The 24,850-nt window shown below is 33.5% G+C and overlaps 4 protein-coding genes across 8 annotated transcripts; 1 reads left to right on the forward strand and 3 right to left on the reverse strand.

Moving 5' to 3' along the window:
- Positions 1 to 2,586: 2,586 nt before the first annotated feature.
- LOC109790737 (large ribosomal subunit protein P3z) lies at positions 2,587 to 4,054 on the reverse strand. Its single transcript, XM_020349948.3, has 2 exons — positions 3,778 to 4,054; positions 2,587 to 2,939 (listed from the first exon to the last, which is right to left on the reverse strand). The coding sequence occupies exons 1-2, from the start codon at positions 3,973 to 3,975 to the stop codon at positions 2,775 to 2,777; spliced, it is 363 nt and encodes a 120-aa protein (XP_020205537.1). The 5' UTR covers positions 3,976 to 4,054; the 3' UTR covers positions 2,587 to 2,774.
- A 2,435-nt stretch (positions 4,055 to 6,489) lies between these two features.
- On the reverse strand, positions 6,490 to 12,501 carry LOC109790734 (uncharacterized). Of its 4 annotated transcripts, none has more exons than XM_083069276.1 (15): positions 12,304 to 12,501; positions 11,972 to 12,035; positions 10,759 to 10,918; positions 10,388 to 10,645; positions 10,023 to 10,197; positions 9,483 to 9,544; positions 9,197 to 9,360; positions 8,962 to 9,059; positions 8,574 to 8,632; positions 8,336 to 8,470; positions 8,001 to 8,245; positions 7,759 to 7,918; positions 7,496 to 7,571; positions 7,335 to 7,385; positions 6,490 to 6,880 (listed from the first exon to the last, which is right to left on the reverse strand). In XM_083069276.1, exons 2-15 carry the CDS (start codon positions 12,019 to 12,021, stop codon positions 6,666 to 6,668), a joined length of 1,908 nt encoding a protein of 635 aa, XP_082925402.1. In that variant the 5' UTR covers positions 12,022 to 12,035; positions 12,304 to 12,501; the 3' UTR covers positions 6,490 to 6,665. The 4 variants fall into 4 exon arrangements, with proteins under 4 accessions (XP_082925402.1, XP_082925400.1, XP_082925401.1 ...); XM_083069274.1 differs by lacking the exon at positions 12,304 to 12,501 and adding an exon at positions 12,180 to 12,216; XM_083069275.1 differs by lacking the exon at positions 12,304 to 12,501 and adding an exon at positions 12,171 to 12,216 and having other exon boundaries at positions 8,010 to 8,245.
- Positions 12,502 to 16,528: 4,027 nt separating this feature from the next.
- LOC109790726 (uncharacterized) lies at positions 16,529 to 19,531 on the forward strand. 2 transcript variants are annotated; one of them, XR_014431848.1, is made up of 7 exons: positions 16,529 to 16,823; positions 16,984 to 17,083; positions 17,167 to 17,287; positions 17,399 to 17,520; positions 18,227 to 18,348; positions 18,438 to 18,741; positions 19,185 to 19,531. XR_014431848.1 is itself a non-coding variant. In XM_020349935.3 (7 exons), exons 1-7 carry the CDS (start codon positions 16,697 to 16,699, stop codon positions 19,197 to 19,199), a joined length of 777 nt encoding a protein of 258 aa, XP_020205524.1. In that variant the 5' UTR covers positions 16,534 to 16,696; the 3' UTR covers positions 19,200 to 19,531. The 2 variants fall into 2 exon arrangements, 1 of the variants encoding a protein (XP_020205524.1); XM_020349935.3 differs by having other exon boundaries at positions 16,534 to 16,823; positions 18,438 to 18,607.
- Positions 19,532 to 21,840: 2,309 nt separating this feature from the next.
- Positions 21,841 to 24,324, reverse strand: LOC109790732 (protein-tyrosine-phosphatase MKP1). The gene has a single exon (XM_083069277.1). The coding sequence runs from the start codon at positions 24,115 to 24,117 to the stop codon at positions 22,216 to 22,218; it is 1,902 nt and encodes a 633-aa protein (XP_082925403.1). The 5' UTR covers positions 24,118 to 24,324; the 3' UTR covers positions 21,841 to 22,215.
- Between the last annotated feature and the right edge of the window lie 526 nt (positions 24,325 to 24,850).

Below are 24,850 nucleotides of genomic sequence, written 5' to 3' on the forward strand. Positions count from 1 at the left end.
TTGAATCGTTGAAATTTAATGTAGAACACGAGTTATTGAACGAAATAAGTCTAGGTAGATTTACTTTTAGAATAAACAAATATATATCAACAACACAATAAATATTTAAGTATTTAAATAACAGTTTTTAAAATTTAAGAATAAATACTAAGTCATTGGCCTTGTACCTTATTCAATTAGTTATTTTATACACTTATGTCTCAACCTTGCCCACGTATGGATTTTGCATAAAATCTCGAAGCACCACAACTTATATCCATAATGAAAATTTTTAAATTTCTAAAACAATTGCTACTCTCCTCTAATTTTTATGTATCTTAACAAAGGTATATATCTACACCACATGTCTAATAGTTTAACAACTTAATCAACTATAATATCATTCAACTTTACAACTTTTTCAACTATCAACTTACAACTTAGCAACTTAAACATCATTATATAGTTTATCAATTTAAAAAATAATGATTTATCATCGTCATTCAACTATTAGACAACTTAAAACATAAAAATAGAAATCACACAGCTCACACCCAACCCCATCCCTAGGCGCCTAATGCCATTGAGATAAAGGGCTTACTGTCTCGCCTACGTTTGATGCCAAACCACCCTCGTTTGACGCGACTAAGTTAGAGAGCCCCCCACTCCCTCATGCTTGGTGTGACAAAATCCATGCTCAACCCCAAATAAAGTAAAGGGCCACTGCCTAACTCATATTTGGCGTCACTACATTGGTGCTTAATGTCAATTTACGTAGAGACAATTTTTTGTCCTTATGCTTGATGTCATTCAACTTAATGTCTGACATGACCAAGTCAAAAACGATTCTCTCTCCTTGTGTCTGATGCAACCAATCATGTGCCTAATGTCATGAGATAGAAAACCCTTGACTTTGAGTCACACATGACACAATGATAATTTTTGCACTTGACAAAAATTCGAGTTGCCCAAATCCACCTAAAATCCAACAACCCACTAACATTATAATACAACATCTAGGCACCATGAACTACTCAAAAACTATTTCATACACAACATGCAACCATTATAAACCAATGATCATCAAATTTCATTCAAAACATAACCAAAATCACAACTCAACATAATCATCATCTCCTTTCAATTTTCAATATAAAACAAACATAAAGAGAATTTAATAGAAAATATAAACTACAACACTAGAATCATCAATCACAAACTTCTTTTACCTCTAATTGATCAACTAAGAAGAGGAGAAAAAGAAAGAAGAAAACCGTCTAACTCTCAACTTGAGATTCTTGACTTAACAAGTTTCGAGTCATAATCACAATTAGTTGACAACTATTTTTAATATTATGTAATATGTGAACTTGTAATAAATATTCTACAATAAATGTTAGAAACAAATAATAATTACTTTAAATTTTAGAAAGTTAAAAGTAAAATATAATTTAGTGACTAACATTAAAATTTGTTATTTTATAAAGATAACATTTATTCAATATTTCATAAAGATAAATGTATACTAATTTATAAAGAAAATACTTTTTTTAACCATTTTTCGTATCCACAATTGTGGACGATTATACCCTTATTTTTTTTTAAAAAATAAATTCTTTTAATAACTATCATTAATTAATTTTAAATAATTGCTCAAATTATTATATTTTTATTTATTTATTTTACTTTTAAAAATATTTAAAAACATGAAGTGTCTCTTTCCTTTAGTAGAAATAAGATTTTTTTTTCTTCCATGAGCTGTGGAGACTATAAATTTGAGTCATATACCCCAACGTGAAGATCAAGATTAATAGTTTTGTCCTTAAAAGTTTATCACTCGCATGATCACTTTTAAAAGTCATCTACATTCCCCTTTAAATATTTTTACCATTTAAAACATGATTTTTTCTTCTTTTTTTCACGGTAGAAAAAAACCTCATTTCATATATTCTCACCATAATAAAAGATAACGAGAAAAAAACTAAATCGTAGAACTTAACTTCAAATTAATTTTTTTTTTAAAGATAGAAAAAATTACAATGAAAATTGAACCTAAGTCCTGATGTTTCTAATTATTCAAACTCCTCCCCATCCAACCACTAGGCTAACTCTAGTGGTCAACTTCAAATTGATTAAAATTAAATCTAATTAAAAATAATCTTAGTTATCCATGTTAGGTTACACGACCAAAATTCACTTTTCCACTTATATGCCCTCATGGTGAAAGGAATGCATTTTGGATAGCTTGAAGTTTCACTGGTCTATCAAAAAGATGTTAGAAAATGTGCTTTGCTGACATTTTCCATACACTGTACGTTTAAATTTACTTTAGCCGTTACATAGAAGGGTTGGATTATCCTTTTTACAATCAGCAAGAAAAAATTACAAAACGATAACAAAGTTAGAATCAACCGGTTAATGTGTTAAATTGAGGTAAAAACAAGCATCATTTTACAGAAAGAGGAAAAAAAAGAGAATTTGGGGATAAAATCAGTTTCTAGCAAGAAAATGTAGTAATACGAATGGCGAAAATTGTTCTTAGATGTAATCCGCACAAAATTCAAGCAGCCAGTGATTAAAAAAATAGAAAAATAAAAGGGTGACATGTTTTAGAAAAAAAGAAATTCGTTAGTAAAACCCGATACAGAAAGATCCATATAGGTCGCAACACAAAACTCTATCTGACGAAGTTCAGTGTACCATTAACTGGCACAAACCAATACACAAATACAATCTATAGGATTAAACATTAAAAGCTCTTTGCCATAAAAACTCAATAAAAAGCAGAAAAAACTCTAATCAAAAAGTCCCAATCCCATATCATCATCCGACTCTTCCTCTACCTTCTCTTCCTTTTTCTCAGCAGCCGGAGCAGCATCGCCAGCTGGGGCAGCACCACCCGCAGGTGCAGCTGCAACAGCACCACCACCTCCAACAAATACTGCACCACCCACTATCACCTGAACAAAACAATCGACACAGGGAAAAAAAAAAACCACATCAGTGATCCACTTAATGCTTCAATCCAAAAAATTAAACCACCAAGGCTAAAAGGCCAACATTCATAACCAATAGAACAAGTAATCAACCGACAAAACTTGAATTCAATTCTCCGTACATGTAATTGATGCTATTGTTCAATTTGAATTAGAATTTCACGTTAACCAGCAATCAGCATAGTAAAGATTTGCTTAGATTTTTAAGGTGAAACTCTATTTATGATTGAATCATTGCATCTAAGTTATATGATTCTATGGCTCGTCAATAAACACGATCGTAGATCCAATTGGTGTTATTTTTCAACTTAAACAATAATTTCACGTTAATCAGCATCAGTATAATAAATATTTGAATAGAATATAGGTGACACTCTAATTATGATTGATTCACTGCTTACAAATTTTATGACTCTACCATTAATCAATAAGCATTAGTGTACATAAACTCTTTGGTAATGAACAATGGTGAAGCTTTGCAAGTCAGAGCACCAAAACTCTTTCACTTCAAGTCAACTCATATTCTCGGAATAATCTGAATGAAAAAACAAAATACCACAAAGAAGAAAAAGCATAACAAAGCCAAACTAATCATTCCTCAACAGAATCTCACATGTCAATAACTATCAAAAGACACAATGCACTGACGCACAGAAATTATCATATTCTACGGAATCGAAATAATACAAACAAAAAACATGAAAGATAAACGCAGAGCAAACATAAACCGTAAATTTTCAGTTCCGAATAATAATAAATAAATAAATAAAGCAACAATCGTAAGGGATGTGAAAAGGTGTACCTGGAACACAGCGGAGGAAGGGGACACGAGAGAGAAAGAGGACTGAACGGCGCCGGAGGAATCAACGGCGAGGGCGGCTTGCACGAGCTTCCGTTGAAGATCGAAGGTGGAGTCAGCGGAGGCTTCGATGTCGCCGGAATGCTGCTTGGCGGTCCATTCGCCGCCGGAGTTGCGGAGGACAAAGGTGAAGACTCCCATGTCTGCTCTAAGCGAAACCCTAGCTGCAAATTGAAGCCTCGCACAGAGCAATAATGCAATGCGGCACGTTCGGTCTAACGAACCGTTTATGTACTAGTGAGGTTTTGGAACCCTAGTGCTGTGAATGTGAAAAGCCCATTTAGCCCAGTAGGGTATTATAACAATATTTGTAAAACTTATATAAGCGTGCATCTTAAACATTACTATACAATTAAAAATGTGATATATAATAAGATTATACATTTATACTACATATTTTAAAATTCACAATAATAGGTCACACTTCTTCATAGATGTTTTTAAAATTTTTAATCCAACTTTTTTATTAAAGCAATTAGGTTAAATAAGACTTTAAATAAGTTAGATTATAAGTCTCAATTTATCCATCTCAATTAATAAACATTAACAATGGTGTTGAAGACGATTTTAAATCTTTCTTTCTTTCATGAACTAATTTGCTAGTGTTTTGGATGAGTAAATTGATAGTTCGCTCCAAACATTTGCATACCTTTTTACAAATCTTCTTATTATTTTGTAAAAAAAATATAATTATTATCTTGGACATATATATTGAATTTTGTTTGAAGGATTTTGAATTAAAAATACAATGTTAACCTAAAAAATTAAGGAGTGATTAGCTGAATATATATAATTATAATTATTAGGATAAAATGATTTCATTTTTATACAATCAGATTCATAGCTAATGTTTAGGAGTTTCTTTATCTTCTAATTGTTAGCTTAACAAAAAACCTTTTTTTAAATAGATTCTACACTGTCATGTCACTCATAAACAACTTATATTACATTTTTATAATTTTTACTCCAATTAAAATTGCTTATAAGCACCTCCACTTTTTAATCACTCATACTTCATTTTTAATAAATTTTAAAAAATTTAATTATTATAGTTATTGGCATTAGTAAAGGAAAGAAATATTAAATTATTTTTTTATTCTTAAGCAATTGTCTCTTATATAAGCAACAGTGTTTAAATTTTAGCAATTTGACCTGCCATGTCAGCATGCTCCAATGCAGGTTTCTTATAAGCAATGAGAGCTTAAACTTAAGAATCGGATAAGAATCTAGCATTGGAGATGCTCTAAAGTGTCCGATACTTATTATAGAAAAGAAATAGGAGAATGATGTAGAGAAATTTAGAATTATCCCAATATGAAAGACTATAAATAAATAATTATGATATGATAAATAAAAATTAAATTAGATAAAAAAGTTAAAAAATTATAAACTTTCTCATTAAATTTTTTTATTAAAAAATATTATTGTAAGATATAAAAATTCATATTCAATATATAAAAATTAGCCTTACAATTTATTGTTAATATAACATTTTAGTTATTTGTTATAAACGTTGATAAATTATCAGATGATAGTTTGCAATTGAGTGAAGTTACATAACTCTCGATCCATAGTTTATTTTCTCTTTTAAGTGAGTTTTTTTAATTAAATTAAATAGTTTTTTTTTTTTTTTTTTTTTTTTTTTAATAATTCTTTTGGTTGAAAAAAGATGGAACTTCGCATGCAGCGCTTAACTAAAGTGATGGTAGCAGCTGGCAACTAGCTTATACTATGCTGTGTTGTTAGTTTTTGCTGGTCATTTTGTTTAACTCACCATGAGCATTGTCAATTTTCTAACTACAAGTAGTTTCTGGTTTAGATACTCCGTTTGAGTTTTCACTTTTCACTACACTCCATCACGTGTTATAAGTGTGTGTTTGCTTTAGATTTAGAAACGTGATTTTTCACTCTCTCTCCACGTTTACAAGCCAATTTATGTAGAAGTTACAATTTTTTACTTATCACAAACGTGAATTTTCACGTCCAAAAACTAAAACAAACACGCACTAAGTCATCTTACGATCTAGACAGTGATCTATGGAGCCCTAACAACACCACAAAGTGGCATTCCTAACACATTTTGTAAACCTTTATACATAAGTATTTTAAAATAAAAATATTTATAACATAAAAATAAATACATAATTTATTTAAAAATGTTATAGTTTATTATTTATTATATTAAACAAATAACATAATATCAATAAATATAAAATCGATGATACTATATTTTTTTATTTAATTTGCTTCTATACTATTGCCTATTATTATACTTAATTTTCTTCTATACTATTGTCATAGTCTATTATTATAGACCGTAGAAATAACTTTTAGGAGTAATAATGTTGCATCTCCAAATTAAAATGACCCAAAATATGATAAATTTGTTTTAAAAGATTAAAATCAAAATTTAAAAATGTTTTAAGGTACTAAAAATATATTTCACTTTTTGATGAATGCGATTTATAAAAAAATCTACAATAAAAGTAATAAAATTTTATAACTATATCATATTTTTATATTTAGATATAAAATAATATATAAAAGATTATTGCACATTTTTTTTTTTAATTTTTAAACTCCTCTTAATCATGTACCTGGCAGTTGCACCCCTATCAAATAAAATGTGTTTACTTGGAAAAACATGGGGCTTACTAACATACAACTATAATTGCTATTAAAAAGAAAAAAAAATACAACTATAATTACCTATGCGGTTTGTCTGACGTGGTGGGTCCAACAGTTACATACCGCATTGCATTGCATTAACATACAAATTTTAATTAATCCCAACCAGAGAAAGAGTAATTAAATAAGGGGGGGAGGCCAGACTAGTGGCAATATAGAACAAATAATGCACATCCATGGATTCCCACGTTCATTGATATCGTCCCATGCGTTGTTAATACTTCCTTTCCACTCCACACTTCCTTGCCCTTGCATGAATCGATGGTTCTGTCAGGAAGAACCTTAGCCAGATATGATGTCTTCGCATATATCACCGTCTTTTGCTCGCTTAGATTGAAGAAAGCAAGATAAATTTCCCCTGAATACAGATATAAGAGTTAAAGAGTTATACAAGAATATCTTCAAAGCATTTTCTTTGAGTGCACATGCATGTTGTGGGGTGGGGGAGGGTTCCTTGGCTTTTCAGATAGTAGAGACGAGGATATATATACTGATATCATGTAATATGTAAGTTGAATTGTTCAGGAAGTACAGTATTCACTATTTCTGTTTTCTTAAAAATTTGCCGTTGTATAAGTATTGGATTTGACTGTGACTCCTATTAGAGGGTGAAGTGAATGAAAACATAATAGTTGATAGGACCCTTATTTAATAGGAGCCAAATCCTATATAATTTAGGTGTTATTTAAGTTTTTGAATGCTACTCATGATTTAGCTATAAGAATCTTTCCGATTTTGATGTTTTGCAGTTGCAGAATAGAAGAAATTTATTGACATTCATCTAGAGTGTTTGTTAGAAAGTAGCGAGAGACCTTTTCTTCCTGTTGCAATCCAAGAGCGAACCCCACCAGAATTAGCATTAGCTGCATGAGTGACCAATTTGCTTTATGAGTGATAAGGGAAAAAGAAAAGAAGAAAAGTATAACCCCAGGAAACTAGTTCTAAAATGTGGTAAATGTTTACGAAAATTCACCTTCAACATACTCTACTGTTGCACAAAGACCGGAGTAACTATTTACCAGGGTCCCATTGGAGTTCAGTTCCCATATCTGTAGAAGACCAGATAGATCAGCATCCAATAGAATACAAACTGGCCAAGGCATATGATACTTAAATAACGGTAAAAAAGATAATATGCACATAACGAAGTTGATCCCAAATCATACACAGGATTCCTTCCCTAAAGATTAAGAGCCACACGCTACTCTTGTACATGGAGTATGGACTACAACATACCTGATTTGAATCCCATCCGCAAGGTGAAAAGGTACCTCTCTTGAACTCATTAGAAGTAACCTTATGTTTTGGAGAACCATTCAAGCAAAAATTCATTTTGTCGGTTGCAACTAATTGATGTTTTCCTCGATAGTCCTCTTGATACATACTCTCCCCGTCTCTGCAACAATACCAACGTAACAATTAACAACAGAAATATTTAAATGGAAATTGGACGAATGGAGAAGATAAAGTATGATTACAATCTGAACTGAAGTTCTCTTTTGTGTACGCAGAAGGGGGCCTGATGCTTGTTTTCTAAACTCCTTTTCCAACAGATTCTTTCAAGCTCTTGGTTAAGACTTTCAATAGACCAACCGCTTGCCTTTGATTCAGAACAGCGAGTCAGACCTAATGACTGTGTGTACGATGCTTTTATTCCTTTCTTGGGTCTTCTTTTTTTCCCTCCAGGGTGCTTCAAATTATTTGAGCTAGTGATGTAGGGAAACTGTCATTGCAGAAGTTAAATGATTCATGATAAGTTCATATGCCTCGAGTGCCTATTATTCCCAAAAAGTAAGTTAGATAGCTCACATGCCTCCATATTATTTGAGCTGAAGTAATTAATCTCTAGCAGGGTAGGATTTGTGATAAGTTCATATGTGGTAGGATCAATCTTCCGCACATCCCCCCCATACATAAGGGGAGACTTCGCCAAAGACCACAAAGTCATCTGTCAGATAAGAATAGATTCACTCATGGTCTGGCATGTAAACATATCAAAATAGATAAATGAATATATAGGAAAGCAACTCAGTTACGCCTTTTATCAATACCTGTGTCCTTTGCTCTTCTAGATTGAGGTTACTATACCTGTGTGGACCTTCATTTGAACCTGCAAATAGAATACGGAGAAAACAAGTAATTCTGTAATCCATATACTAATAAGTCAAGCTCATCACAATTATCTAGGATACGATATTGGGAACAACTTTTAAGTTTTCTAAAGACAAAAATCCTGCATACCAACATTATCCTCATGTTATTCGAATAAATACGTCTGCAGAGAATGCTTTACACTGCTAGGAGATTCTAGGTCACATGAAAGCATAAATAAATGAACTAACTGATCTATAAATGCATACTAATAATCAACCCATGCACAGTATGAGGGTCACGACATGCAGAATAGACAAATAAAAGGTAGCATCCCTGTCTCGTTACCTGGATCAGTTAGCCATCCAAATGGTAGCATGTCCAAATCAGGCCACGAATTCCCCTTTAAACCTTTTCCTCCAATCATATTAGCTGTAGAAAAATCCCTGGTACAGAATTAAATTAACTAAAGTTATTTAATATGGTGATGGAAAAACAGAATGTATATGGAAAGTAGAATGATTGCAACATTGTGCAGACGGCTGAAAGTATCTTAAAACAGAAATATAAATAACTTAATCACCTTGTTACATCAAAATGAGCCCTGACATCTGCCCATTTATCCCAGTCATCTCCTGTTATTCGATACATGTTGACTAGTCCACTGACATCCTTGGCCATTGCTGGTGTCACAGTGGCTCCAGGGGACAGAGAATACAAAATAGGGCGATTAAGCTTGTTGAGAACCTGGTATGACATTGTCATATGATAAGTTAACCAATAAGTCATTGGCAAAATATTACCACTCTGTGTTTATATGAGAATGAGAGGTAGGGAGGAGGTAAGAGGGAGAGGAAAGTGTAGATTACCTCTGATACATAAGTTATTTCATTTAAATCCAAGTCATCACCAAACACACAGTCATGTTTCACTGCACAGGCAGAAAAACTATCAAGATTGCTGCCAAAGTACTCATATAATCACTTATATTCTCATAGATCATCGAGTTAAGATTCCACGGAGTCATTTCTATTGCATTTTTCCATGTAACCCCTGAATTAACAAATGAATGAACAATTAATCAATTCTTTAAACGTTTACATAAGTTTAGAGTTTTGAATGGATGAAAAAGGAAACTTGTAGCCAACTAAGTTTACAATACAAATGTGGCCCAAGGAAGAGGCTGTGTTGATTATATAGTCGTGAAAATAGAAGCTCCATGATATGATAACATTACCTGAAATCTATGGGACTACTAAAATACCAATTCTATCTGCTAAGTTTATCTTGATGGAACAAAACAGTACAGCTACTTCATCTACAAAGGTGAAGATAGTGCCATAAATTATTTAAAATCATCACGATTTTTGTTTATGACGTGATACACATCATGATAGTAGTCCTAGTACCTAAATCAACACCCCACGCAGCATATTGCTCATAAAGGGATCTCAAAAATGCTCTCCCAGCTTCCAACTTTGTATTTACACTCATGAAACCGTTACGCATCCATGAACAAGCCCTTTCTGGCATTGCTATGTCTTTTGCACGCCATACTCGACCAGATTCTTCATAAGCACCTCCCTAGGAAATTGCAAAGGAGGAAATCAAAGGCCAAAAAGAACTTTCATGAGATAAAACATTATTCCCATATTCTGCTTGCCAATTTTGTATTTTTTCAGGTAAAATTGTTATGTAGGGGCATTCTTCACTACAAAATTCTAATACAGAAGAGAAAAGAAAATCAAGTCATAGCAGAAATGCAAAGCAACACCTTTGTTGTATCCAGGATAGGGGTGTTTGCATTGACAGCTTGTGTGCTTATCCCTCTCATAACATGAATCCCAAACTTCAAACCCATGCTATGTACTTTATTAGCTACTTCACTGAACCCTTTCCCACCTATGGAAGAAGGCCACCTTCCTGGGTCAGGGACCATCCTTCCCCATTTATCAATCACGTCAAATCCAAGAGAATCCGGATAAGCACCCTTGACTTTCTTCCTATACCAGAGATAGTCCACCACGACAAACTACAGGAGTTGATGGAAAGAAATCAGTCTATATATAACCAAACTCCCAAAGTACTACTAACACGGTCAAATCATCCAAAGTTATAGTTCATTGCAGATTGCAGTATCTGTACCTGATATCCATGAGCCTTGAGACGTTGAGAAACTATTTCAGCACTTTGTAAGAATTCTTCTTCAGAAATTGTCCAGCAAAAGGAATCATAGGAATTCCAACCTCTCGGTGGGAAGCTAGCTTGGTGTAGGCCACTCTCTGATATATTTTGAGATGACACACTGAAATGACACATCAAGTGTATATTGAGTTAGATCTTTCTTCACTAATTTTGTCTAATATTATCTGACAAATAGTGACAGAACAGGGCCCCAAAGATTAAGGGATTACTAGTTGCCTTTTGGATATGATTGAACAACTTAGGTTTCAATTTGATATACTTCCAATTTATGACAGAAGTGAAAAATTTTAAGTGGGAGTGTAAAAATACACTCTTCGCTGATTTCCAATACAACTTCAATGTAATCTTAAAAAAGAATGGCAGTTATTAATTATTTAACCAGTGCCCTTAAACACTGGTTAGCAGGAGCAGCACCCTTACCATAACCGCGTTTGATGCAACTTTTGTCGATAGCTTTTGACATTTAGCTGCCAAATATATTTAAAGCAATGCATAAAACCAGCTTTTTAAAATCCACCCTAATTGTGAGTGAACTCTGTACCCATTTTGTGTCTATATAATTTGAGTTAAAAATGACAACAGTGTTCCAAATGCACTATAATTTTTTCATTTATTAATAATAATATTATTATTATTATTTTCAGTTCGAGAACAAATAGGTAAGTAGATTTTTCCTTTCAGATTATGAATTTACACATCCAAACTGTTTCCTCGACAACAAAGAATGGCAGTTATTTGAGTATCATTAGACTAATCGACAACAGCAGTATCAGTCCAACTACACATTCAACGTAATAGTTCCAAAAAGCAGTGGAAAGTTTGAATATTCTCTAAATCACTGTAACTGTTTCCTCACAAGGCAGATTTCTGTCCACAGATCCACCAGAGTAATGAAACCAGCGTGAATCAGTCCATTCGACCAGCTCAAGCAGCTAGCAATGACAATGTAAATAAAAAGGGGAAAAAAACTAGAATACCATATTTATAAAGGTTCTAGATTTAAGCCTCCAATTAACCAGAAGACAAGGAAATTAGTAATTACCAATCAAGCATATATCTTAACAATGTCCAAAATGTACCATAAAGGACTACACAAGTGAAACTGAAACTACTGAACAAAGCAGAAGAAGCAGAAGATTCCATGGATGCATACCTCAAAAACCAGAGAGCAAGGAGAACCCAGGACACAGAGAAACACTTCATCCTTGCGGCAAGGTCTGTTCCACCGTACAACAGTTCCCAGAGTTAAATACTAATAAATCTCCAACTTCTTAGCTCATTATTTATAGCAGTAAAAATGTAAATTCGATAAAGCAAATATAATGATAAAATAATGATAATGCGTTGTGCACCATATGTACATGATGCATCGTCATAACACATGACATTGAAAACAGCGTAATAACGGTGACGTTTATTATCTCTTTTACTTGAATACAGGCGTGGCTGTCTTCGAAAGGATGCGCATTTTGGTTTTGTCGCTACCTTATTTAACACATGCCACTTGTTTACGTTGCCCTACGCGCACGATCTCCATCGCAAAGGAGTAAACGTATCTGCCACCTCTAATGTTGCAATTCATTCCAAAATTCGGATTTGTGTGCATGTCAGCGAGCTACGATCAATGAACAACGGTTTCTGTGATTAAAAAGTGCACGAAATTTCTAGTTTGAAATGGAAATTTTGTGTATATCCGTGGGGGTGGTAATAATAACGAGAAAAGAAAATGGTAGTAAAAAAATTGAGGAATGTAGTAGTAGAGGGGTGAGTTTCGCACATGCGGGTGAGAGAACATCACATGATGTGTGGTTTGATGTCGGGGCATGTGTCTAGAAAATTGCGGGGGATGGCGCGTGCGTGTAGATTCCTCGGCACAAGACAACATACAACTAAAGTAAACGACCTTTCCTTTGGCTTTGCCATTATTTTTACTAAATTATTCTTTTATCTTTTATTTAGTTCATTTAATTTTATCTCTTTATTATAAATAAAAAATCATTTAATCTCTTAAATTTTAAACTATGCTATTAATTTAAATTATTAATTTTGTTAGTAACTAATTTCAACTCGTGATTTTTTCTAATAAAAAATTATATCTATATATAATAGTGTCGTTAATCGAAATTGGAATGAAAAAAATAATAATCTATCATTTTCAAAAATTAAAATAATATTTTATTTTTTAATAATACGAAATCAGATTGAATCAATTAAGAAAATAAAAGAGACATTTAACATTTCATTTAAGGTGAGTAATATCATGAAATTAAGATTTAAAAGATACTTATAAAAATAAGTATGAATTACTTACCTACGAAGTTATCATATAGCCAATCAAATTTACATCTATATTTTTGTGATGAGTTCAATCCTAATCAATTCGATTATTTTTTATTAGTTAAAATTGTCTTTCTATACCTTGTGATTAGTAAAGAAAAAAAGAGTATGAAATAGAATGAAGGTGAAAGTTAATTATTTAATAAAAGAAAAACAGATAAGAAATATAATTGAAATATAAGCTGTTTAAAAAAAAGAAAAATTAAGAAGTTAATTTTTAAGTAAATTAAAAAATAATAACTAATTATTATAAAAAAATAATCATTTTTATTATATATATACACATATATATTTCAAGCTAACAACTGAAATCTTCACATTCTTCATTTTTTTTTCACACTCCCCTCATTTGAGTGGGGAATATTTAATACGTGTATCCCGCCTATATTTATACATAATTTTAAAGGCTTCCCTTTTACCAAAAAATCACCAATTTTTCAACTTTTCTATGCTTTTTCCCCGTCTTTCCTTCTCTTATTCTTTACTTACCTACTACCAAACACACTCACAATCTTTGTCCATTCTAGAGAATTTCACAACTCATTAAATGTAAACATTCTATAAAATATATTTATGCTTATATGATACGGAAGCTGTGATTAATCCGTGATCTAACCGTCAAAGGAAAACTAATCTTTCTTTTTGTTCTTTTAGATTTTTACATGCAAGTATCCTTCTTAAGAAGACTAAAGGGTTTCCCTTGATGCTTGAATCGTGATTTGTCATTCTTGTATTGTAAGGAAATGGTCTCTTTCTTTAGACCCAATTAACAAGGAAAAGTACTCTTTATACCAATGATTAAAAAACTTTTACAGTTTATAGAAAAGAGTTAATCACTTATACATCATCAGTGTAAAAAAAATTTATATTGACAATCAATTAAATTTTTTAATTGTATCATATTACTGTTAAAGTAAATATGTTTACATGACATAATTAAAAGATCTAATTAATTATTAATATAAAAAATTTTATACTAATAATATATAGATGATTAACTCTATAAAAAATATACTGAGACTTTGGTCAAGTTTTTCTAAACATTATCTTGTGTCGAACCAAAATGACTGTACTTCACTTTTTAATAACTAGTGCGAAACTAATTCTCTTCAATAAATTTTTATGATAAACATCAAACCTTCTTGTTTCTTAAAGTATTTTATATTTTATCTATATTATTCTCATATAATTCAATAATTTATTACTATCTTGGTACGGTGAGGTGCGTTGGGTGGTTTTATGCTTTTTAACCAAAATTTGTCGTCTAATATTCTATATACAGGTGAAGTTTTAAAATTTGGAAATGATCAATTTAGTGATGGTTAACTAAATTTAATCGCGACGTATGCCACGAGAGATTCTCATTCAACCACCGTTTCATTCTTTTCGTTGGATTTTTTTCTTGGCGGATTGAGAAAAATAGGAACCGAATCAAACACCTAACTTAAAAATAAAAAAATAAAAAATAAAAAATAAAAAATAAAAAATAAAAAATCAGTATCCATGCACTACTAGCTAACTAGGGAAAGGAACAGATAAATGCCATTGCTTACAGCCTTGCACCGATTTTGGCACGAAGCGGTTTACATATGGCGGTGTTTGTTTCAAAGGAATCCAAAAAGATTTTTGGAACAGTGAATTTGAGAATGTGGAATTTTCATTTTAGTATAAGTTTTGAATAAATATTATTTTAAAAGATTGATTTTCAAGAATATAAAATATTTATATATATATATATATATATATTACCTTTTTTTATAATAAGACGAGTATTCGTATTTTCATGAAAATATGTTATTTTTTCATATTAAGTAATTTATCTTCACTTCATTTTTTTATGTTTCTTCTTTCATTTTTAATTAAATAAAATTTATTTATTTATCTGAAATTGCTAAATATAATTAAACATGTTAATAAGAATAATATTTCTGAATATAATATTAAGAAAAAGTTCACATATTCATCTAATCAATCTAGTTCTCATAATGGAGAAAATTTACGCATTATTGTTCACACACAAAAAAGTTCATCCATCCAGGATCAAGGGTAAAAAATGTTACACGTTCTGTACAAATTAAAAGAAGACAAGCTCTCACAGAAATGAAAAACAACTAACAGTCAAATCTTATTTCTTGTATATCATATACGGAACCAATGATATAAACATGGAGGAGAGAACCATACCATAAAAAGCAAGCTATTATTATCCTCACACTAAAATATGGTATTTGGTAGTTCTCGAGTCCCATATAATTAAAGGGCTTTATTAACGTTAGAGGGGTCTGGATATTTCATACATTTAATAATTATATACAAATAATATATTATAAAAAAGTTGCAAGAAAATATTATATATATATATATATATATATATATATATATATTTGAGAAGTATAATGACCTACTAAAACATGGAGACTAAAAACTGTTATATGTTCTAATATTTTCTTTATAATATGTATAGATTAAGTCAATTAATTTGAGATTATAATGCGTTACAAATATAATATATATTATATTAAATTATGTTTTATTAAGATAGATTTTTTTATAAAAAAAATTATAAAAATGATAGTAATGAGAATTGAATCTAAATTCTCATTCTTCTAATTATCCCAACCTTTCACCTAACTACTAGACTAACTCGAATAATATATTAAGATAGAATTTAACATATTTTATTGTTATATACTTAATCTATGTTATTGCTATACAATTAATTTAAATAACTTAATATAATATATTTTAAATTAAAATTCTATATTAATTTATACAATTTAATTATTATTTTTTTATTATTAGATAAATTATAATTTATTTTAGGAGCTCTTCTTTAAAACATGTTATGAGTTTTATTAAAATTTATAAATATAAATATATAATATAAATATTTTTTAAAATAGAATTAATAGAGGTTAGAGTTATGCAGTTACCCATAAATTTAACATCTTTCACGTCAATTTTTTTTCAAAAAAAAATATTATAAAATGATTATAATAAGGATTAAATCTAGAGTCTTGTACCTCCAATATTTTAATCTCTTTCTATCCAATTATTAGGATTTCTAGTACATCAATTTGATGATAAATTTTGTTTTTTAAAAACATTATATTTATCTGATGGAATTTTTATCTACTTTTATATTATGAAACAAATTTAAATATAATTTTCCAAGGATTATTTTTTAATAAAATTAAAGTTATAAATTTAAAAATCGAAAGACGAAAATAATTTTTAAAAAAACAAACAACTAAATCAAAATTTATAATAAAATAAAGACCAAAATTAGATTATAGTATATTGTTATTTACTCAAAATAAAATGAAGGATTCTTTTGCGGAGTTATCCTCACTTGATCTTTCTCGGAGGATTAAAAATCAAAATAGATTAATCATCGTTATGCGGATGGCGCTATTCACCACCGCCACACCGTCCACCGTCTCCTTCCTCCTACATGAATATGATGCCTTCTCATCCACTCGCTTCTCTCTAACTCACTTTCTCTCTTCCCATTCCCATCTAATCTCAAGCTGCAACACAAATGAGAAAATGCACTGTGCAAGCATTGGTACTCGCGCTTGCTTGCATCCTTCTACTCATCCTCCTAACCCCATCCATTCCTCAGCCTCAGCGATACCATGATTTCGCTGACAAGCGCCAATTCTTCGGTAATTTTTCATCAAAACTATTTTTACCCTTTCATTTCCAGCAAAGTACCCTTAAAAATGTGAACTTGTCTTGTAACGTAACATTGTTGAATTATAAATGGATTACTTTAAAAGTCGATTTTTAATTGGTTGATTGATAACATAAAAATGTGAACATCAGGCATTCCCAATGCACTTAACGTGATATCAAATTTCCCATTCATGGTTATTGGTCTTATTGGCCTTGTGCTTTGCCATCGAGGGAACTATTTCAACCTCAGGTATTTTCATTTTGTCACCATCGATTCCTTTAGCTTATGTGATTGTTGTTGTCAGTTGTATAATTAACACAGCGTGGCATTAGTTTGCAAGGTGAAAAATGGGGTTGGACATGCTTTTATGTTGGTGTGATTTCAGTTACTTTTGGGTCTTCATACTATCATCTTGACCCAGAGGATGCAGGCCTTGTGTGGGATAGGCTGCCGGTGAGTTTCTCCTATAGATTTTTAATACAATTCAGCCATTGTTGTTGAAACCTTAATTTTCTCGTTTTAGTTTCACAATTTTGATTCCTTGATTAATGTCTGTTTTTGAAGATGAGTGTTGCTTTTGGTTCTCTGTTGGCAATCCTCATCATTGAAAGGATTGATGCGAAGAAGGGAACGATTTCAATTGTACCTCTAATTACAGCGGGCATAATGTGCAGTGTGTATTGGAGGCAAGCCCACTTCTTCAATTCTTCTATTTGCATGAGTTCTTTTCCTTATCCTGTTGCATTAGTTGGACATTTTTCATTGAAATGGTTCTTCATACGGATAAATAAAAAGTTGGACAAAATTTAGCTACAGTTTTTTTAATATGTTTAGTATTGTTTTTTAATTAAAATTGAATTTCCACATAATTAGAAAATAACACCAAAAGCACTCAGAATTGCATATAAGTTGTTCCAGAAGCAGTTATTAGTACTTCGAAGAAGTTTATTCAAATAGGTCTTTTAGTAGTGTTCTAAAATGTTGCTAGCTCTATAAGCATAGTCTTTATTAAGATATTGGATTTATTGCGAGTGACAACATCGTTTGGTTAAAGATTATGCCAAAAGTTAGGCTAGTTCTTAACACGCTAGAACTCCAAGCGTGTGGTTCAGCGGTAGGGGTTGATCCATGCTTAAGTAAGGTTTGGGGTTCGAATCCTGTCTTGTGTATGCAGCCGTGTTAAATCTTGGGGCACCATTTGAGGTGCTTCTAACGTAGCGAGGAGATTAGTCACTGCTATCGGCGGTGGATACTTCATGGATGAACCAAAAATAAAAAGTTCTTAACACTGTAGTAACTGAGCATCCAGTTTACTGAACTTCAGCTCTTGAGAAGAGCTGCTACATTTCTCACCCGTTCTTTTTTTTATTTTTATTTTTTATTTTTATGAAGATTCTTTGGTGACATCCGTTTATATCTTCTGGCCCAAGGTGCATCATGCATTGCCATACCTCTCATGGCTGCTTTGTTGCCTCCAATGTATACGCATTCAACATATTGGCTCTGGGCTTCAGGTTTGTACTTTTGGTATTGTATAATAGCTTTTTCGATTAATGCAGATACTTTTTTCAATTACCCTCAATTTCAATTTAAATCTTGGCAGGATTTTATCTTCTAGCTCTGCTGCAAGAGGCTGCCGATAAAGCAATTTATATGTTGACTTTTCATATTGTCAGCGGTCACACACTCAAGCATTTGTCTGCTGCAATGGTTCCTGTCATCCTAACAGTCATGCTTGCAAAGAGAAGTGTTTACTTGGGAAAGCTTTTACATGTAGGCAACACTCAGCTCCATCTAATTGTGAACTTTCTACTTTACAAATTTGAATTTTGAAGATTATGGACTACAATTTCGGTGAAAAGAGTGTTGATATTGCCAACACAAAATGAGTTGGCATTACCGTGCAGGTTATGGATATTTCTCATAAAAACTCTTTGCTTGTCATCAATATATGGCTACCAAACCATTAATAAAATTAAATTAAGGAAAAAAGAAATTTGGGAATATTTTTATATTTATTACCAATTTCCCTTGATTTCTAAAACTTTCTTTGAGTTATTTTTGCACTTGAAAGAATTCCAATCCAATTTTCTTGTACTCTACATTTCTACAAAAAAAAAAATTCTGGTAAAGCATTCTGCAGCTGTTTCTGTTACCCAACTAAAATTTAGCACTTTTTAGTTTTTGGATATTACTTAATTTATAATGGAAACTTGGTGTTTGGTAGTTGCTTCCTTTATTGTTGTTGTTGTCTCCACCTCCCCTCCTTTTTCAGAAGATGATTTTCATTTACGTCTTCCTATAATGACTAGAATATCAATCTCATGTGATTGATGTGGTCTGTACGCAGGCAAAGTCTACTTAACACGTAAAGCATTTGCCAGACCAAGACCAAAGAAGGCAATTGATTTTCATGTACAGGTTGTGGAATCTCAGTAATGCCATCCTCCCCTCCCACTGAAGAAAAAATAGAAAGGTTAAGCTGTTAAGGTAGTTTAATGGTGTGTGGAGCACAAGTAGTTTGTTAAATATTTCATGTTTAAACTTTAGTGCTTTAGTTGTACACTTGTACTAAAAAAGAAAAAGAAGGAAGGTGAATGGGACAATGACCCTATTGTGATACAGTAGCATTCACCTTAACTAGCTTGTTTGTACAGTTCCTATCTTTCAATTTATAGCAAGTATTGAAACTTAAAAGAGTCAATAGACCGAATAGATGAACAATGGAATCTTGACTCGTTCAGTCACTGTTCTCTGATATATATGAAAGAAGCTTTTGCAGCTGCAAAATACACAGGACTAGCAATTAAAACTAATGATATATTGTAACTAAAATCAGTAAGACTCAACGGTAGGTCTGTAGCATTCCTATATATTAACAGCTAGGATCCTCAACAGAGCGTAAATTGTTCTCTATTTTTGCTTGGTAATTAATACTAGTTCTGACTTTTGAGCTTCGCACATACGAACTAACTAACAAGCACGGTTGGGAAAATCATGACCTGCAGTGGAAGCAGGTGAGAAAATATTAAGATCAAACAAGAACACGAGTCAGCCTGTGTTTAATTAGTTATGCAAATAAAATAGTTTTCTTTAAAACGGAGTACGGATAACAAAATATAATTTGATTGAAAATCAATTTGAAATAAATGTCTTGTTTGGATAATTGAACCATGTTCATGAGTTTGTACTCTAGAGTCCAATGATCCTAACAAATTAACTAATAAGCAAGTATAACTCTGTAATTTGGAAAGCACTATCCAACTCCAGGGAGGAACTCCGTTTTACAAATTTGGGATGCTCAATAGTTGAAGCATAAGGTAATCTCATCCTGGAATAGATCCAGTTGTTATCCGATGAACGATGTAGAAGTGATAAGGACTCTATATGTTTCACTTGGTCACTTTTAGTTTGAGCACTAGTAGTATTAACCTCACTCCAAAGCCCAAACTATCTCAGTTCTAATCAAATGTATCTCCAAGGTCAAATGCATTATGGAGGGCTTTCACCTTTTGCAAAGAATAATGTAAGAATATGATTCTCTAGGGATCTCTCTTTTCAGCTCGAAATTGTTTCTTTTTGAACTTTAGAAGAAGTTATTAGACTAATTGAACATTTTTTGGGTTCTTTAACTTGATTACTTTCTTCATTTATCCAGGGAGAAGATATTATTATCTGCCTTGGACTATTATACAAAATTTACGCATAAGTTCACTACTTTTAGCGTTCATCTCTGTGCAGATTGGGGAATTATCACGGTATGAAGCTGAATGATATTCGGCCGGAACCTGTTTTAAATATCCATTTAATTTTTGGAAGAAAATAAATGAGAATGGGTTTTACTCTTGTGTACAGTCCGACTCTGACCAATATCTCCTTTTGGATAAGATGGTAAGAGGTAGAGTTCCTCATTTGATTTTTTTTTTCTCACACCTTCATTTCCACATATATTTTTTGGTGAAGCTTGCATAGTAGAGAAAATTATGTGGTAGACATGATGTAAAGAAATATGTGCGAATTAAATTCGGCAGTGAGTTTGATATTTTTAGATTTGGCCATTGGGGTATCCTACCGTGTAGCTTTTGTCTAACAATGTATTCCTAAGGATTAAAATTGCAGAGTCTAAATTAAAGGGACCAAAATTGTGATAAAGCAAAACAAGTAACAACAAATAAAAAAATATACTTGGAAACGGCCAGTATTCCGTTTGTGGAAACTTTACTTATCGCTTGATGGTGTGCAGATATGGTAGGCAACTCGGATTCAGCAAATTAGTCGCTTTCACTTTTGATGGTTGATGGCAAAAGCAACTAACGGTGGCATTGACGAACAACTTGTGGGTAATCAAACTGCCAAAGAAAGTTGCATGCAACAATATCTTAAGAAAAGGTCTCATGTCTCTACAAAAGGTAAGGACTCTAGAAATATAAATACATCACGTCATGTCTCTTTGAAAGAAAGAAAAGGTCAAACGATACCATTTTCAAGAGCTATGTCTGCTCTGTTTGTCACTTTTGCGCATGTTATGTGTATCTTTCTATATATGGACAAAAATATTAACATTACCCTTTGCCATGGTTGGAAAGAAATTTGGGGTCTTATAATACCTCTTTCGGATGCCATTATGTGCAGTGTCCCTGAAAACTAAGTAGGATCTTGTAGGTTAAGTCGGAGAATATTATTGTAGTTTGACGTTCAGTCATAGTTGATGCCATTCATATAAACCACGAAAGTAGAATATTGTTTCTGAAGCTTATTTTTAATTTATTAGTGGAAACAGTAACTAGTAAAGGATGATGATAACATCTATTATCTACTAATGATTCCCTACAAAGGTGACCTTTTTGCACTAATTTTATATTGATTTTGCGAACCATTGCCCTTCTGCAATGATAATGATCATGGAATTAAAATGAACAAATTTCATTAAAAAAATGTAACATCTAATCTTTCATACCGGCAGGTAGCTGGAACAAACAAGATCGAACAAGAAAAACAGCCAAAAATGAAGAGAAAAATAGACTTTATATTCATTTAAATTTGATAATTCTTGTGAACTTTAAGATTCTACCGGTGCATTGCCTGCATACTTGTGTGGTTATTATTGCTAAGCCTAGACATTGCAGGCATGCACCAATATTCAAAGAGGAGTGAAAGTTCACCTCCAAAAACATATCATTTGAGCCAAACTATGGCTAAATCTATACAGGAAGGGACTGAACGATTATAATCAAGTTAACTTTCTCTTATAACTCTTGTTCTACTTAAAACATAAATAACCTATCTTAGATGACAGTTTTTTCTGCCATTAACCTACTACAATGATCCTCTGCCATTAACCTCAGTCTCAACAGCGGTACTAATGATACCAACACCTCATATTAGCTATCTTCCCCTGTTTTCCGGGTCAGATTGCTTGCAACAACATCCTCCATCAAAGTATCATTCGAGGCAGCCAATGAGAATGATCCGGATCTTACCCTGATCTTGCTGGCACGGGACGACTCGCTGGCTGAGGGCAGCAACATGGGGGGCGGCTTACTCCCTCTGCGCTCGGCAATGGAAGGGTAAGATCCTTTGCGCGGCAAAATGGACTTTGCCCCTACCAAGGTGTCATTAGCCAAAAGCGCCTCCTCTGAGGATGAAGACACAGCTTTGGTCTGAAGTAAAGCACAACTCTCAGAGGAAGGTGCATCTTTGACATAAAAGGGTTCAACTGATTCCACGCCGGAAGGGGATGGCAGCCGAGGAGACAGGAGCGAAAAGTCAGTGGATGACGGCGAAAATGAAAAGGAACTGGCACAATCAGAACTGTTGGGCGAAATTGTTGGCGACTGGGAGCTCAATTTGGGGCTGTTCCTTAGAAAACAAGCAAACGCACGAGGAGATGGTGGCAGTGCTGCCGAACCAACACCAGCAACAACAAAGTGGTCCATCACTTGAACATTATCCTTTGGCAGTGGCACAGAATCAACATTCTTAAGGTAAACTTCCTCTTCCACATTGTTCACACCCGACTCACAGCACTTAGAAGATGTGAACAACCCTTTCATGATACCACTAGCAAGCTTCCTTGTCAATCTCCCCCAACCATTCTCCCTAGCCGGAAGGCAATTCTCCGATCCAGCATTGGACAAAGCGAAAGGCGGAACAACCCCACCAGCAAGCGCCTTATGAAAAATGGCGAAATCCAAATCATAGTCCTCAACCCTCCGGGGGCGAACTAGCTCCATTTTGTCCTCACCATCATCATTCTCCCCCAACACGTGGTTGTTCAAAAGCGCAACCCAAAAGTCCTTAGGCTCATCATCCTCCACCACACTGAAAAGCTTCCCAGTGGCTCGCTCATAACGAACAACCTGAGCAGCGGCGGAATTGGCATTGCAAGACATGACGGAGCCACACTCTTTCCCAACCCAGACATAGATAGCGGAGGGAACATGAACAATGAAAGCCCCACGCGAATCAAGAGCGCGTGGGGAAGGGTGGTAAACGGTCTTGGGAACAAGGTGGAGAGGGTCATAAGGAGAGTGCGGGGCCATCCTATACATCCTGAGAACAGAGCTAGGACTCACCGGCATAGCATGCACCCTCTTCTGACACTGCAAGAGCTGGCAGGCGAAACCCATGTTAGGGTTGGTGACGCCACGCGCGTTTTTGACGTAGTGAAAGGCGTCCTCGAAGCTTTGGCCTTCCCTCCACATGAGATAGGCGATGACAAGGGAAGTGGATCGCGACACGCCCTGGCAGCAGTGTACGAGGACGCGGCCACCCTGCTGCCGGACATCCTCGAAGTAATCGAAGACGTCGTAGAGAATGCTGGTGATGTCCTCGGAGGGGCTGTCCTGGAGCCAGAGGGTTTTGTACACGAAGTCCGTTTTAAAATACTCGGGGCACACGAACCCCACGCAATTCAGCACGTGCGTGATCCCGTGCCGCCGCAGAAGCTCCTGGCTCTTCGCCACCGTGTCGCTGCCGAGGTACACGTGCTCCGCGATGCGAGAACATTCCTTGTCGTAGAACGCCAGCTTGTCCCTCTTGAACTGGAATACCTTGCCCCCCGAATCGGATGGGCACAGCTTCGTCGACCCTCTTGGCGTCGCCGGCGGCAGCCACTCTCCGACATCGTCGCAGCCCGCGCTCGGCCAGTCCGCCACGCCGGTGCGCCTGTCGATGGCAAGCGGCTGAAGCGGGCGCGGCGGCTTCCGGGTCCGCTCCGCCCAGGAATGCGTTCTCCTGTGAGCGACGGGGCGGTCCTTGCTGGTATCCTCTCCACCCAACATGTAAAAACTTTAATTGGGTTTGAAGGCCATGAAGGGTTGGGAGTAGGGACTAGGGAGTAGAAAGCATAAGCTGAGAGGGGGGAATGTGCATGGGGCTAAAACAATTGAAAGAAAGGTTGGATCTTGCAGAGGGTAGTGAAGAAGGGTGGTGGACATGGTCCTTCAATCTGACCAAGACATTCATATAGGCCGTCAAAGTGCCACCTCAGATTGGATTCTTTTTCTCAAAAATAATAATAATACTGTGCCTATTTAAATCTGCATTTATTGAATTAATTTTTGTTTGACTTCCTTTCTCTCTCGCTATTAATTCTATTATCAGTTTTAATGTATTTATGATTCCATTTTATTTAATGTTTAAGATTTTTTTAAATGTACTGTCACAAAAAAAAATACTTTTTTATAAATGTTTCTGTAAAATAAATAAATAAATATATAGTATGTATTGAGAAATATTAATCAATGCTTATATTTTTATAAAAATTATAATGCATTTTTACCATACTAATTATTTTTATATTATATATATATATATATATATATATATTTCTTTTTTATATTTTTTACATTATAGAATATAGTTAACAATATAATAAAAAATACATATATTACATATTATTGATATTGTAAAATAATAATTAAAATAAAATTTATTTTTTTATTATTAAAGGGTCAAACATGTAACTGAATAATATATATATATATATATATAGAGAGAGAGAGAGAGAGGGAG

This window comes from Cajanus cajan, chromosome 2 (genome assembly GCF_000230855.2).
Source record: "Cajanus cajan strain Asha chromosome 2, NIPB_CcT2T_4, whole genome shotgun sequence".
Classification (NCBI taxonomy): Eukaryota; Viridiplantae; Streptophyta; class Magnoliopsida; order Fabales; family Fabaceae; genus Cajanus; species Cajanus cajan.